The sequence below is a fragment of the Pygoscelis adeliae genome, unplaced genomic scaffold, assembly GCF_000699105.1.
Source record: "Pygoscelis adeliae isolate BGI_AS28 unplaced genomic scaffold, ASM69910v1 Scaffold45, whole genome shotgun sequence".
NCBI lineage: Eukaryota > Metazoa > Chordata > Aves > Sphenisciformes > Spheniscidae > Pygoscelis > Pygoscelis adeliae.
The window spans coordinates 9,009,430-9,024,256 of record NW_008825114.1 but is presented as its reverse complement, the minus strand read 5'-3'; the positions used below and the strand labels follow the sequence as shown (position 1 = coordinate 9,024,256).

Below are 14,827 nucleotides of genomic sequence, written 5' to 3'. Positions count from 1 at the left end.
TGCCCAGGGAAGTGGTTGAGTCACCATCCCTGGATGTATTTAAAAGACGTGTAGATGTGGCACTTAGGGACATGGTTTAGTGGGCATGGTGGTGTTGGGTCGACGGTTGGACTTGATGATCTTAGAGGTCTTTTCCAACCTTAACGATTCTATGATTCTATGAACTCCAGTGGAAGAAAACACCTCCAATACAAAAATGTTTTAGCAGATAGGGCTGCAACATAGAACTCCTGGCATGCACACACATTTGCTTTTACCTTGCAGCATCTAATAATGTACTCCCAGTTTGCATGTTGAAGGGAACACAATATACACAACTGGCTGAAAAGTGTAATATGCATAAAAGTATTTTTAAAACTTCAAAAAATTTTTAAATCCAATGACAGGTAATTTTGTAGTTCCTGTACTCCCCCTGCCCCCACAAGTTGTTTATATTGTAGATTTGCCCCAAACAGAAAGCTACAAGAGTACTAGCCTGTGCATAGGTCCCACTGCAAACCACTCCACTCCATTCTGTAATATTAATGCATTTGGGGTGTTGAATCAAGTAGTTATCCATTCTGCCCACATAGGTATCCATGTAGTCAGTCACTGAACCATCTAGATCATGGAATATTGAGTTCTTGTCACCATCCAGATCTCCTTCTTCAAACCAGGGACCAGGTTTTCCAAAGAAGGCTTTCAAAGAAACCTGGCAACAACAATTAAAATATTTATTTTTTTCCACAGGCAAAGCACAGACTAACACTTGAACACCAGCAGAAACACAGGAATTCGACAAAGTTGATTAAAAACCTTATGGCAAGGACAGTGGAATCTTGCAAAACAGACATTTTGATTTTTAGTAATAGGCTCAAGCCAGCTCTTGGTTCTGAACAGTGTTAATATTTGCAACTGAAAATTCATCACCAAGGATATACCAAACCTTACAAAAATCTCCTTTCAGCTTTACCATTAGCCATGAGAGAGATCATCATTGCAACATATCCTACATCTCCCTTAGTATTATTTTTTGCTCGGGAGATAGAGGATACATTTTGGGTGACTTCCAACCAAGAAAGAAACTCTGGAGTAGGGATGTATGGAAAAGATTACCTAGGGCTCTTGGATGTTTATTTTAAATACAGCAAGAAGAAAAGAAAGCCATTTGCAAGAATAAAAGAAAACTTGTAATGAACTTACATTCGGACCAAACTTCACAAGAGAAATGTTGTTTTTTGGTGTCATCTGCCATGGATTTTTCATCAAGAATCCAACTGCACTGGTAAATCTGTCTGGAGTTGGCACAAAATTTTTGAATGTGCACTTGGTAAGGTGAATAGGTCCATCATAAATTTGAAAGCCTCTGATTGGAAATGTCCTGTTAATGCAAGCAAATATTTATAGCATCCTGTAACAAAACCCCTGATAAGCCTGAATCTGTGTCATAAATACATTTCCTCTCAGAGGAATCAAGAAAGCAACATTAAGAGAATGACTTGCAGGTTAGATCTTAGTAAAGGACATCTTGTTTCTGCACTTACCTAATGAGTCAAAGAATCCCCTGCTCTTTTGAATTTTCCTATTAGAAAAGCTATCACTGTCCATTTGCAAATGTGCCCTTTTCCCAATACGGGAAATACAGCAGGAAGATAATACCACCTGCTCTTTGATTGATCATGGCAACTGGGAGAAGTGCCCATAGACTGGAGGAAAAAAAGTGTCATTTCTAACTTCACAAAGGAACACCCAGGGAACTGCAGGCTGGTAAGCCTCAGCTTGATCCCTGGGAAGGTGATGGAGCAGCTAATCCTGGAAACTGTTTCAAGGCACATGAAGGACAAGAAAGTCATCAGGAGTAATCGGGATGGATTCATCAAGGAGCAGTCATGCTTGACTGACTTGATAAAGTTCTGTGATGAAATGACTGGCCTGGTAGCTGAGGGGAGAGCAGTGCACATGGTCTACCTAAACACTTCAGTAAGGCTTTTGACACTGTGTCCCCTAAGATCCTCATGAAGTATGGGCTGGATCAGAGGACAGTGAGGTGGACTGAAAACCAGCTGAATGTTTGGGCCGAGAGGGTGGTGGCATGAAGTCTACCTGGAGGCCAGTAACTAGTGATGAACCCCAGGGGTCAATACTACATCCAATCTTGTTCAACATTTTCATTAGTGATCTGGATGGTGGGGCTGAGTTTAGCCTCAGCAAGTTTGCAGAGGGCACAAAACTGTGAGGAGTAGCTGATCCACCAGTGTCATGCTGCCATCCAGATAGACCTTGACAGGCTGGAGAAATAGGCAGATGGAAACCTCATGAAGTTCAACATGGGGAAGTGCGAAGTCCTGAACCTAGGGAGGAACAACCCAATGCACCAGTGAAAAGGACCTATGGGTCCCAGTGGAAACCAAGTTGGCCATAAGCCAACAATGTGCTCTTGCCACAAAGAGGCAAATGGTATCCTGGGCTGCACTGGGAGAAGTGTTGCCAACAGATTGAGGGAGGTGATCCTTCCCATCTATTCGGCACTGGTGAAACCATACCTAGAGTGCTTGTCCCCAGTGCAAGACAGACATGGAGCTACTGGAGAAAGTCCAATGAAGGGCCACAAAGATGATTAAGTGACTGAAGCACCTCCCATAGGAGGAAACATTGGGAGACCTCAGACTGTTCAGCCTGGAGCAGAGAAGGCTAAGGCGGGAATCTTATACGTTGATAAGAATCTCTGAAGGGAGGGTGCAAAGACGACTGAGCCAGGCTCTTCCCAGTGGTGCCCAGTGACAGGACCAGAGGCAAAAACGGAAGGTTACTCCTGAACATAAAGGAGAAACTTCTTCCACTGTGAGGGTGGCTGAGCACTGGCACAGGTTACCCAGGGAGGTTGTGGAGTCTCCATCCTTGGAGATATTCTAAAGCCACCTGAACGTGGTCCTGGGCAACCAGCTCTAGGTGGCCCTGCTTGAGCAGGGAAGTTTGACAAGTTGACCTCCAGAGGTCCCTTCCAATCTCAACTGTTCTGTGATTCTGCTCAATTAGATTGAATACCTCTTATATCACCACCATATTAACTTCTTCCCTCTAAATGGCTAAGCAGCAAAAAAACAGGGCGGCCTAGACCTACCTCACCCTTCTTTCCTATTCTGTGGCAAGGGTAGGACTTGGCACTACGTTAAACAAGTATCATAGCAAGCCAGAGAGAAAAGAAAAGGATCGTGGTCACAGATTGGGATTTGTCACAGACAGACTGTAGTCTCTAGTCCTAAAATGACCCTTGAAATCTTTTAACCTGAAACCTTTTGGGCCTGGAAGAGTGAAATAAAATGTTGTTTAAGACTAAGGTTTCATTAAAGTTGGATAACTTAAATCACTATGGAAAAGCAACCTGTGGTAGCATCAGATGAAAACTGACTCAGCAAAAATGCGAGAGTGACACAGTGCACACAAAGTGTTAAAAAGAAAAAGAGTGCATCACCTTCAATAGAGTCCTAATCTCTCACAGCTCAAGCAAGAAGGGTGTTTACATCTGATACAGAGAACGTTTCTTGTATCATTTCTACTTCCTTCACTCATAACATACTTACCGATTTCTAGGCAGAGTGCGTGCCTTGTTGTCTATTCCTCCAGTTCCTGCATACTTATTTTGGCCGCCTGGAAACCCATAATTCTTGCTCTCACCTATGAACAGCGACTCAGATACCTCCTGGCTGGCACCTTCATCATTTGGGAAGCTCCCATCACTATCAAAGCAATGTCAGAGATAAGCTTTTAGCCAAGACTCTCCAGCAGATGAACACACTGGGGCATAGTCCTACTTTTACTTCTGTAACAGTCCTCCTAAAGCAGAGGAGTCTAGACTTCATTTACAATATATAGAATAAATTCAATCATTAACAGTATTACAGGCTAACTGAAACATCAGCAGACAGCTGAGCATTAAATTTTCTACCTCCCTTTGTAGTGCAGCACTCTTTCTTTTATAGCCCACTTTGGCAATCCTAGAACCAGTTTGTCATAACCTAAATAGCAGCAATTTTGGCTTACTAAAGTTACTTGATTCTTTTTTTATTAGAAAGAGACTCCGCCCTCTCTAAATGCTCATCCCCTTTCTTTTCCATTACTTACTTTCAACTGTTCAGGAGGAAAATCAAAACTGCCTAAGGAATCATACAATACCAAAAATACCTGCATAAACATAACCCTTCTGGTGAAGAGGCAGCAAATTGTGGTGTAAACCAAGCAGGGGTTGAATTATAGTGCAAGCTTTAGCAGCTGTGTCAGTTTACAGCCTTTATATCATCATCCACACCACTGGAAATAGAACTGGGCCCAAAAATGCAACTATAGCCTTATGAAAGTATACCTATTAATTTTAATAGATGGATGTATATTTTCTAAGCTTCTAGGCAAGAAAAAACAGAAGTGAATAACAAAGTACTCACCTAGCAAATGTCAAACCTATTCCATTGTCTGCAAACCTAAAAGAAAGTTCAAAGCTTCAGTCATGTTTTCTAGATTATCCTACAATAAGCTACCATAAGAACACATTCTGCTATGCACTGAAGAAAGCCTGAATTTTTCTATTAATGGAATTTAGAACCACCACTTAATAATTCTTATAAAAATGTTGCTGTTAAAAAAAAAAATCAAGTAATTGTCTATATATTTTAAGCAGAAACATGAGAGCTTCAGGGAAACCATAGATATCGCAGTATAAATTTACTGTCTCTACCAACTTTTAGACTTCCTTTTTATTACATAGGTTTTTTTTGCCATTTAAGGCGGGTTCTCGTCTAATCATATATGAACTTGTTTCATTTAAAGTAGTGGGATGGTGTGAAAGCGGTTCAAGATATTGAGAAGTTCCTCAAGTTAAGCATCAATCTTGTCATATAACTCTGTTGTAAAGCACTTTCATAAACAAAGCCTCAGGGGAAACTTCTAAACAACATGCAGCTGTTTGCTTCCGGATACCTACCCAGAGTTTTGAATGAGGATATCCCCTCCCCTGACCCAGGCTCCATGATCATTGTTTTTGAAAGAGATTAATCTGTCAATCAGGGCAGCAACTCGGGGCTTTTCAGGGTCTGCATCTTGATGAGGTCGAAACCTGGGACAGATGAAAACCCAAACACTCAATATAAGAATACTGTTTGTTTTACACGTGTCATATATGTTGGGCTGAGAGAGCCTGAAAGATAAATGCTCATGCTCATCTGATGGGCAAAATCCACTTTGCTTCATGTTTGCAATGACAGAAGCCAAAACCAGGTGCATCTCTAGCTCTCAATTTCTTGAAAAGTGTCTTCAGGGTATCATGAAGCAGGAACGTAAAACCTCTCTTTTCCAGTAACTCTCATGGGCTTTTGCTCAATCCCCCTGAGCTTCTTTAGCTGCATCTCACCTCCTTTTATCCCCTTGTTTTTTTCTTTTTGCCCTCCCCAAAACACTCCCTCCCCACTTGTATTGCAGCATTAATGTGAAAGTTTGACGGAGGGAATTAGAACTCCTTGGAAGGATACACAGGGCTCACATGCACTATACAGAAAAAGGCTACAGTTTTGTCTTAACTGCTCCTTCAAATCTTTCAAACTCTTCTGACGTTGAGGAATGCTTCCTCTTTGAGCACACCCGAGATATTTTTCTGTTCCAACCCAGACACTCTGCATTGCTACCAAGATAGTCTCGTACAGTAAGTTCTAGCTGGAATCTATTTTAGACTACAGGAAGAAAACAGCCTAATATTAAAGACTGGTGGAAGCTTTCACTTGATTATCCCGAAGATCCTAGAGAAAAAGTAACACATTAAAAAAATATTATAAAAATGCATTTTGAGCGGGTAAAGATACATATGCCTCTTATCCTGATCACCTCGTACTATAATTTGGATCTGCCCTGCCCCGCCCAGGGGAGGAAGGGGAGAACGGGTGAATGGTTTTGACAATCTCAGGCTCCTCAATTAACGTTTAAACCCCTCCAGTTTGGTTCCATGTACAATGATTAGTGGCCTCATGTAGTTACAGAGTGCCTCATTACTACTTTGGCTGCTGTGAAACACGAACCCCTTCTCATGCACTGAGTTTTTCACATCCTCTGTTGAAGCCTTATCAACACACTACAGGTTCTCACAGGGCATTTTGCCCCTCATATGTTCCTCTTGACTGATGACTGAGGTAATCCACAAGGGTCATATGGGTTTTCTGTCAAAACTTTAAACTAGAGAGTTCACTTCCAAATCATGATGTATCAAGTATCACCAAAATTGGGAACTTTCCTCTCTGCAACTATCACTTAACTATCCTCATCCTAAACACAGGTCAATCAGATATAAAGATAATCTTACTAACTATATTTTCAGTCTTAATGCTTAGTTATCACAATAAAATGTTGACGGATACAGTTATCCAATATTGTAATTTGAACACTATACCAGGCTATTTTATTTTGAAGTTCAGGACAAGACTAACCAGGCACAGTATAACCTGGAATTCTCCTATACTCTCCATTATTTTCTCTCACTTTGTAAACTAAAGAAAATGTGGTTGATTGTACTATCACTGCAAATAGTCTTCAATAGAACTGTACCACTGAGCTATGATCTCCAAGTCTAGAAGGTATGGCAGGAAGCATTCAGCAGTAGGAAAGGCAAGTGGATGTGTTACTTGGCTCTGTTAAGCCTTTTTCTAACAATTATTTAAAACTGAGTCATAAATCAGAAGAGCAGATTTTAAACTAAGACTTTACTTTTAGCAGCAATTCCAGAAAATACTTTAAGCATGACAGTAAAGCGTGTTTAAAATGATGTCTTCTAAGAAGCTGAAAACTACCCTGAGCAAGGGCTCAGAAGAAACAGCCAACTCCTTTAAGGCACACCATGCTCTGTTTTTCCCAAAACAGATGAACAAACGAGGGAAAAGAATAGATATGAACATATTGTTCGGTTAGTATTTATAAATAATTATATTGTTTTAAAAATGTTTTTCCTCAAGTGAATGTAAGAGCAATCTCAGAACTTTGCCATTTTTCACTCACTTGAAAGACAATATCCTTTACCTTGCATTGTTGTCCAAACAAAGATATTCTCTGGGATCATCAACGCTAGCATTAGTTGTTTTAACACCCTTATCAATGAACAAACCAGCCTGAAACAAGCAAGGAAAGAAAATTCATACTATCGAAAACTAAAGATAGAGTAAACATTACATTTCTAAAATTTAAACTTTACATTGCAGTCAATACATGTATTAGAAACTCTTAGATCTTTCAGTTTGGCCTTAATTGACATATTGTCTAAGTAAAAAACAGCATCTGTCTATGCTGAATTTGGGCAGAAGGAAAGAATTGCCCGGGATTAAAAAAAAAGTAATGGAAAATCATTAAAGTTCATTTCAGATTTCTTTCATGACATCTAAGTATTTGAGGTTTTACACTTATTTCTAGATGCTGTTCTGGAAAATCTGGAAGCCAATCTTGTGGTGAATTCAAAATATTCTCACAAATGGAAAAAAAAAAATACCACTGTGAAAAATGCTTCACTATAAAACTAAACTACCTTCACCACTGAAGCTGATTTTTGCCCAAGCAATCATCAATTTGAAACTCAATAATCCAGTATGAAATAATCTACTTGAGAAAACAGAAGCACAAGGAAGCATTTGTGTTATTTAACCTAAATTACATACACAAATACCTGCAGCTACTTTCACCTCTGATGCAAATTATGATTACAACTGAGTGCTCCTGCGCAAGATCGTCAGACCTGCTAGTGAAGGTTGCTCTTTTAACATGGAATTTTAGCACACAAACTGCTACCCTTGTATAAAGATAATATGAGCCATACAGCTGAAACTTTTTTTCTTTACAATGCACTTTTGTATTCAGTGTGTTTTAATTCCAATCTGAACAAATGCCCTGCAGTCCCAAACACACTGTTAACACAACTACTATAAAACAGTGCATCACTTCTTGGTATCCCAGACACCCAACTGTCAAGTACCATCAGTTTAACTTAATAAAAAAATCCAATAGTGATCCTGAACTTTATTAGGTAAACTTCAAACACAAATAAATATTTAAAGCTAGGTGGCTTTGTAAATGTTATTATATTTTTATATGTATACATACACACACACAGAGCAGCTAGATTCCAAATGAAATCATTAATTTAAGGACTTTAACTTCACTTAGCTGAATGTCGAAGATCCTAAAGTCACATTAATAAAACGATACTGAATGCCTGTATCTAGGCTGAGAACCCTCTGAGAAAAAAAACTGTGGCCAGTGGCTGGGCTCCTGAAGGCAACCTGGAAGCTTAATCTCTAGTCAGAGACTGTGCCACCATGTGCAAGCACCTGAGTTACTGTACATTAGAGACTCAGGAAAACAAGTCACAGCTATTCCAGGAAGCTATTAGACGAATCACAACTGTAGTAAACTTTGATGCTTTCATGGTCAGCTTTCTTCAGAGTAGAAAACAATGCCATCAGTAAGAGAGTAGCATCTGAAACGCTACTTCTGAGAAAGTGTATTTCATGAGAAGTATTAGCTGATTTTTGTTGTTTGTGCCTTACAAGGATATTAAACACAGTGAATATGCGAAATGTGGCAAGCAACATGCTGATTATATGCCGTTCTACAATACCTAGATAGAATCATGCAGTTCAAACACAGCATGAATCCATTACCTAACCAGCTTAAAATGTAAACAGACAAGTCCTAATATAGAGTAGTTACAAATAAAGAACTTCAAATTTTTATTAATGAGATAATACATTACCTTAAAATTAGAGTGAACCCTGTTGTTATAGAAGATTCCTAGGGGTGTAAGCTCTGACTTGGTTTCAATGGCTAAACTATGAGAATCTCCTGTAGCAACCCTGTGGAACAAATACCATATTCCAGCATCCTGCAAGTAAGGAGAGAATGACACTACTTATAAGTGAATCTGATACTACTATCAGTGCTGATGTATTTAATCACAAATTAAGTGTATGCTAAGTTGAACTTGGATATTTTAAGTAAGGAAGTGAACAAGAACATAGCCCAAACCAACTGTGCATAACGGAATACATTTTTCAAAACAAAGTCTCCAAACTGCCCAAATAAGGCTATATTCTAGTGAATAACATGCACTAGAAAGTGTTTTGCTTCTCAGTGAAGCCATCACACATATAAGATCCTCTAATATGTCAAACCAGAAAAGTGCCAGAGTTAATGTAATTTTTGCATTTCAGTTATATTTCATCACACACACTTGATTTTCCTTTGTTTACTAGTAAATCATACCATTTACAGTAAAATACTCAAAGCCCCTCCTCTCCTCCTCCTTACTGTTACAGTCTGACTAAGGTTTGGTCATCTCTGCTCACATCAGAATTTAATGACACAGCCAAAAAACCCACAAGAGCTTTCAGAAGAAGGGAAAAAAAGCACATCAAGAAGTCTGGCCAGTTCAGAGCACTGTGCCAATAACATGCAGTAATAATTTCAGCATCTGTTCATTTTCTCCACTTCAACATCCCTGCTCTTAAAGAAGCTGGATTTATCTGTGAAATGAGACCCATAAAAGTTCCCCTTTCAACCACATCTGGGTTCACAAGAGGTGGCATCGTGATAGCACCTGCATAGCAGATACCTACAAACATGAAAAATTTTGCCTGACCACATACTCTGTGATCTTATAAAATAAAAAAATCATTGCATTAAAGGGTTAAACAGTAGCTAAAGAAACACTGCATACTGAGTGCTCCATCTCATGAAAAATAGTCATCATCCTCCTGTTCAAGAAACGTGGATAAAGCCAATTCACTCTGGCTTAAGAGATTTCACGCATTTCACTCTGAGAATATACTCATTTTCCAAACAGTCCTGGAAATTCTGGCTCTCAGTAACATATTCCCATCCATAATGATGACACATTTTGACATTTCTGGTGATTAACATTTCCAAAGCAAATGTGGATGTTCCATTAATAACAATACCAAAATCTTACTTCACATATAATTAAATACAGCTCTGTGCTTGGCAGACTAAAGTAATTTTTATCCAAAACACATCCTGATGCTTGGAAAAAAGTTTAATAAACTTAAAAGCTCTCCTTAAGCATTTGCAAGCATTCAGAAAAATGAAAAAGGTTCCCCCTCCTCCCCCATATAAAGCTCAAACAAAAAAACGATCTATTGCTGATACACCCCTACAATAGGCTTCATTGTGTAATGAAGGAGCTGAGGAGGTGCAATGGAATTATTTTATTTGCTTGTGAATTGTTATAGTTTATACCAGCAAAAGCTCTACAGTGCAGTTTGTTATCAACACAGTTGAAGTATTCTCCTTCTGAAACATAATAAGCTGTAGTCCCTTTACACTAATGTGTTAACGTCCATGCAATGGAGGTGTATCAGGGTGGCAAAACTTCGTAACATACACAAATGCTTGCTCTGACTATGCGCATTCTGGTAACAAAAGGAAGTGACATTTTCTGGGATACACTACAGAGGCAGAAAAAGACCTTGCAGGTTTTAAGCACCAGACCAAGGAAGCTGTTTCCTCTAACTTAGCCTGCAATGCTAAAACAAGGTAAAGGAATATTACATAAAGCAGGCAAAATGGAAAGACACTGCGCTGGGAAGAGAAGAATTGGTTTGATTTGATAAGTGTGTCCCGATCCTTCCTAGTGGTAGACAGTCAACTAGAAAAGTTTGTCCAAAAATAGCCAGACCACACAAAAAGCAGAACAAAATTTTCTAAATTTTTTTTATGCTCTAGATATTTTAATTCATTTAAATATTTTTAATCTTGTTCCATTAATAACAGTTTCATATGTATTCTGTGCCTAAGAATACACTGACACACAGTCATGTTCTACTTCCAGCACTGGAGCCTTTGCAACAACAACAACCAACAAAAATCTTTCCTGTTTTCCATTCCCAGTGATCTCTTCAGAAAAATCCACTCAAAACCATGCACATCTCAGCCTTTCATCCAATGCAGAAGTAGAACAGACTGCAGGCCCCTCCTCCACAATACGTACTGAGTAGTTCACCTTTACTTCGCAAGCAGCTGTGATGAGATTTGCACTAATACAAGGTTCACAACAAGTAAAAACATATCAGCAGTCACTGATGGGGAACAAATGACTAACTACTGACAATAAAAGTGTTTTAGCTGTTTCTTACACAATGAACATATTTTGTAGTCATTTTTCATTCCAATGACTACAGCTATGAAGACAAATCTTGGAGAGCAGTCACACAGTAAACTCATGACAACCTACAGAAAATACAGAAGCCTTATGCTTCTATGCAGAAATGCAGTAGTTCTTTGGAAATAAAAGGATTTATTTCTACATACACACATTAACACTATTGTCAGGTCTATTAATTACAAAGAGGAAGAGATCTCCTCTGTTCCAGCCAGAAGAAAGATTTTTGGCATCTCTTAAACACACACCTAGACAAACCCCGCACTCGTAATGCCAATATGCTGCCAAACATAAAAAGAACATATTCATATATAAAAAATAAAAATGTATGTATTTTTGGCAGTGTAAATGTCACAGGTTTTACAAATACCAGTGACATGAGTAGTTTGTGTTCAATTACATCCATACGCCTCACCTGTGAACCTGCTGCTGCATTATTTATAAGATGATTGTTGGGATGAGAAATCCAGAATGTCGAAACTGCCCTGAAACATTATTCAGAAAGAAGTTATTATGGAAAAGTTCTAGCTCCTACAGAAATATCTCCCCTTCATAACAAGCACATCAGAAAAAACTAAACTGATGTCTGAAGTCACTACTTGACATATGAAATAAAAATCACAATGCTCCCCACATTTAGAAGTCAAAAATGCTTCTTTTTTTAGTTCAATGCACAGTATTTTATTTAATGTTGTTCAGATACTCTGTACAATGATAAACTATTTTAATAAGCTTCTACAAGAGATTAGTAGTATGCAGAAAAACTAGCAGTAACAACTTAAGAATGTGCATGCCTTTACAGAGAAGTACACACATGGCCTTAAAAGTCTATTGAACAAGTATCACAAGAAACAACAATCTTCGTACAAAACAACTTATTTTTTCTCTTTAATAAAAGACTAAACACTAAACCCCCCCCCCCCCCCCCCCCCCCTAAATTCCACTAGTTTGTGAACTGCATTTAAGGTATCTGCATTCCTTAAATTATACATAAAAACGTTCCCATCTGCATATTGGCAAGAGATCATCAGCAGTTTAACCACTGCAACTGGTTTGGTTTTACTTTTTCACCATGAAATACTCACATGCAGTCTGTGGCTGGCACTGGGACATAATTTCCATACACTTTATCCCTAATACCAACACACATGCTGCTGTTTCTATCTGTAGGAAGAAGAGTGCCTGGTTTCGTGACTAGCCCAAGGTTGTGAAACAAAGTATTCCTCTGCTCAATGCCATCTTCTGTGAAGAAACAGTGACCTAGTGTGTCATAGCCAATGGTGTCCTTTATCTGCAGAAATACAAGTTCATTATGTCAGTAGCAATAGCATTTACTGAGATTTATTTGACAAGTACCATTTAGTTTTATTATCTTGGCACAGCTGCAGAGTGAAGCTTCAGTATCAGCAGTTCAGTGATTCAAGCATACAGTTATTTATCCCTCACAAACACACTACTATGTCTGGAGAGCTTAGCTGCCTGGAAGAATCTGAAAAAACAGAATGGTGAGATCTGTTAAAAATAAGTTACTGTTTGCACTTGTTATTTATTCATTGCAATAAAAAAACCCAACATTGCTGAGCATTAAACTTGAAGAAGGGAGAGGACTATTTTTGCTCTAACTGCTCTTTATAACATTCATTTCAACACAGTATGTTTTACTCTCCTTGCACCTACCAGCAAGCCATTAGTTGCATGAACAGTCACACATCTGGAGAAACAGTGATGAATGGAAAGACCTTCCAGGTAAGTCTTAAAACTATAACCTCCTTTTTCATCCACATCCCCACAAAGATGAAAGTGAACGGGATAACTTCCAATCTGCTGCTGGCCCATTTGCTTCAATTCCACATAAGAGAGATGAACAGATGTAAAATTCTTCAAAATCTAAAAATATAATGAGAAGTCCAGAATGAATAACCATTTGCTTTTTAACCAATGGAATTTTAAGTTAATACATCATCTATACCAGATGTACAGAAGTTAGATGGCCAGTTACCACAGGCCAACACAATAAAAGTTAGAACAATCATTACCATCTTGCTCTATATCCTGCCTTACAAAACAGTATCCTTCATAAATAAGTGTAAAAGCTAAATCTGCATGTGGCTAAAACAGAGCAATTTTCACCACACATTGCCACGCTTTACTGTTTGGTCTTTACCAGCTGGCATGTCAAATATTCTTTACATATAAACATGTACTGTCCAAACAAACAGAATTCATCCACATCAGGGCCTGTCTATACTGAAGCTGTACCAGCATAGCTCACCTGGGACTGGCTCAGTTGAATAAAAATCACAGCATAATAGAGATTCAAAGGAACCTGTTGAGATACCTGGTCCAATCGCCAGCTCAGCACAGGGCCAGCTTAAAAGACAGCTGCTCAGCACATTGCCCAAGGAATACCTCCAGCCACAGAGATGCTCATATGATGTCAGTTGGTTCTTCCCTTTCATTTTCCTGGTATCTAAGCAGAATTTGCCTTGCTGAAGCTTGGTCCCATTGCCTCTTGTCCTGTCCCTGTGCACCTCCAAGAATTGCTCTGGCCTCTCTGAACCGCCCCCAGTGCCTGAAGACAGCAACAAGATTCCTCCCCTCCACCTTCCCTACAACAAAACAAGTTTTGTTCTCCCAGCTCCTCCTCACTCATCATCACGTACTCCCACACACCACCTTCTCTGGACACACCCCAGTGCATCTACATCTTCTTTGCAATGGGAACCCAAAACTGGACACAGCACTCCAGAGGAACTTCTTTACTAAGAAAGATATGAAGTTGCCTTCAGAGTCATACAACTTCATGGTAACACTACTTACTACAAAGTAAAAACATATCGGGGCTGTACCAATAACACAGGAAAGCAAAAGTATTTTCTTCCACCTAACCTGCTACGAAAACAGAAACCAAGTGCAACAGATAAACTGCAAGAAGCTAAGCTGAGCAAAAACCTTTTCTGTTATTTCATTAACTTACCTGTACTAGGTATTTATCAAAAATAACCATTTTCATAGGTACTTTGTCCTCTAGGGAAATTAGTAACACAGACTTCCCCCCCCCGCCCCCTCTAATTGCACTCCTAAGGTTTGTATGCCTAAAATACAGAGAGGTGGTCAAAAACAGGCATCCCTGAGATCTCCGACTCTTAACATATAAGAGCACTAATGCACTCATAAAACTATAAACCAACGGCTCTCCTTACTGCCACTAAGCTTCCTTTATGCTGCTGTCCCAGTGACCAGTAGAAAATCCAGGATGATCAAAACCCCTGAGGCTATTAACATTTGCTAGTGCCTAGGCTCCCTCTGCTTGAGCACGCAAGATTAACATAAGCCTAAAATGCTTTTAGTGCTGAAGTCTAGGTTTGGCAGCAGACGCTCAGCTACTCTGAACAGTCTCCTGGGAACTGTTTAACAACTCTGATGACTCAAAATGTTTGTTTTCTGTTCTATCTTCCAGACATCTGAAGGGTCTGCTGTCTTTGCGCTATTGTGGCAATCAAGGTCACGGTTTGCAAGATTCACAGCTTGTCATTTTCTTCTTTCATTACATTATCTTAAAGACAAAAGAGTGCCTTGAGCCACCTACTTCTCTTCCACAAAACAAAAGCTGCCACACAGTAGCGAAAGGGCATATTTTCTTTCCCACCA

General features: G+C 39.2%; 1 protein-coding gene across 1 annotated transcript in view; it reads right to left on the bottom strand.

The window, feature by feature from the left end:
- TMEM2 (transmembrane protein 2) overlaps positions 1-14,827 on the bottom strand; it is a 39,450-nt gene that overhangs the window by 10,207 nt on the left and 14,416 nt on the right. The window contains exons 7-16 of the mRNA XM_009328094.1: positions 12,854-13,063; positions 12,262-12,467; positions 11,592-11,661; positions 8,753-8,881; positions 7,030-7,118; positions 4,955-5,086; positions 4,419-4,454; positions 3,561-3,716; positions 1,183-1,360; positions 476-691 (exon numbers count right to left, since the gene is read on the bottom strand). Of these exons, the coding sequence (XP_009326369.1) occupies positions 476-691; positions 1,183-1,360; positions 3,561-3,716; positions 4,419-4,454; positions 4,955-5,086; positions 7,030-7,118; positions 8,753-8,881; positions 11,592-11,661; positions 12,262-12,467; positions 12,854-13,063 (1,422 nt within the window). The remainder of the gene's footprint in view (positions 1-475; positions 692-1,182; positions 1,361-3,560; positions 3,717-4,418; positions 4,455-4,954; positions 5,087-7,029; positions 7,119-8,752; positions 8,882-11,591; positions 11,662-12,261; positions 12,468-12,853; positions 13,064-14,827) is intronic.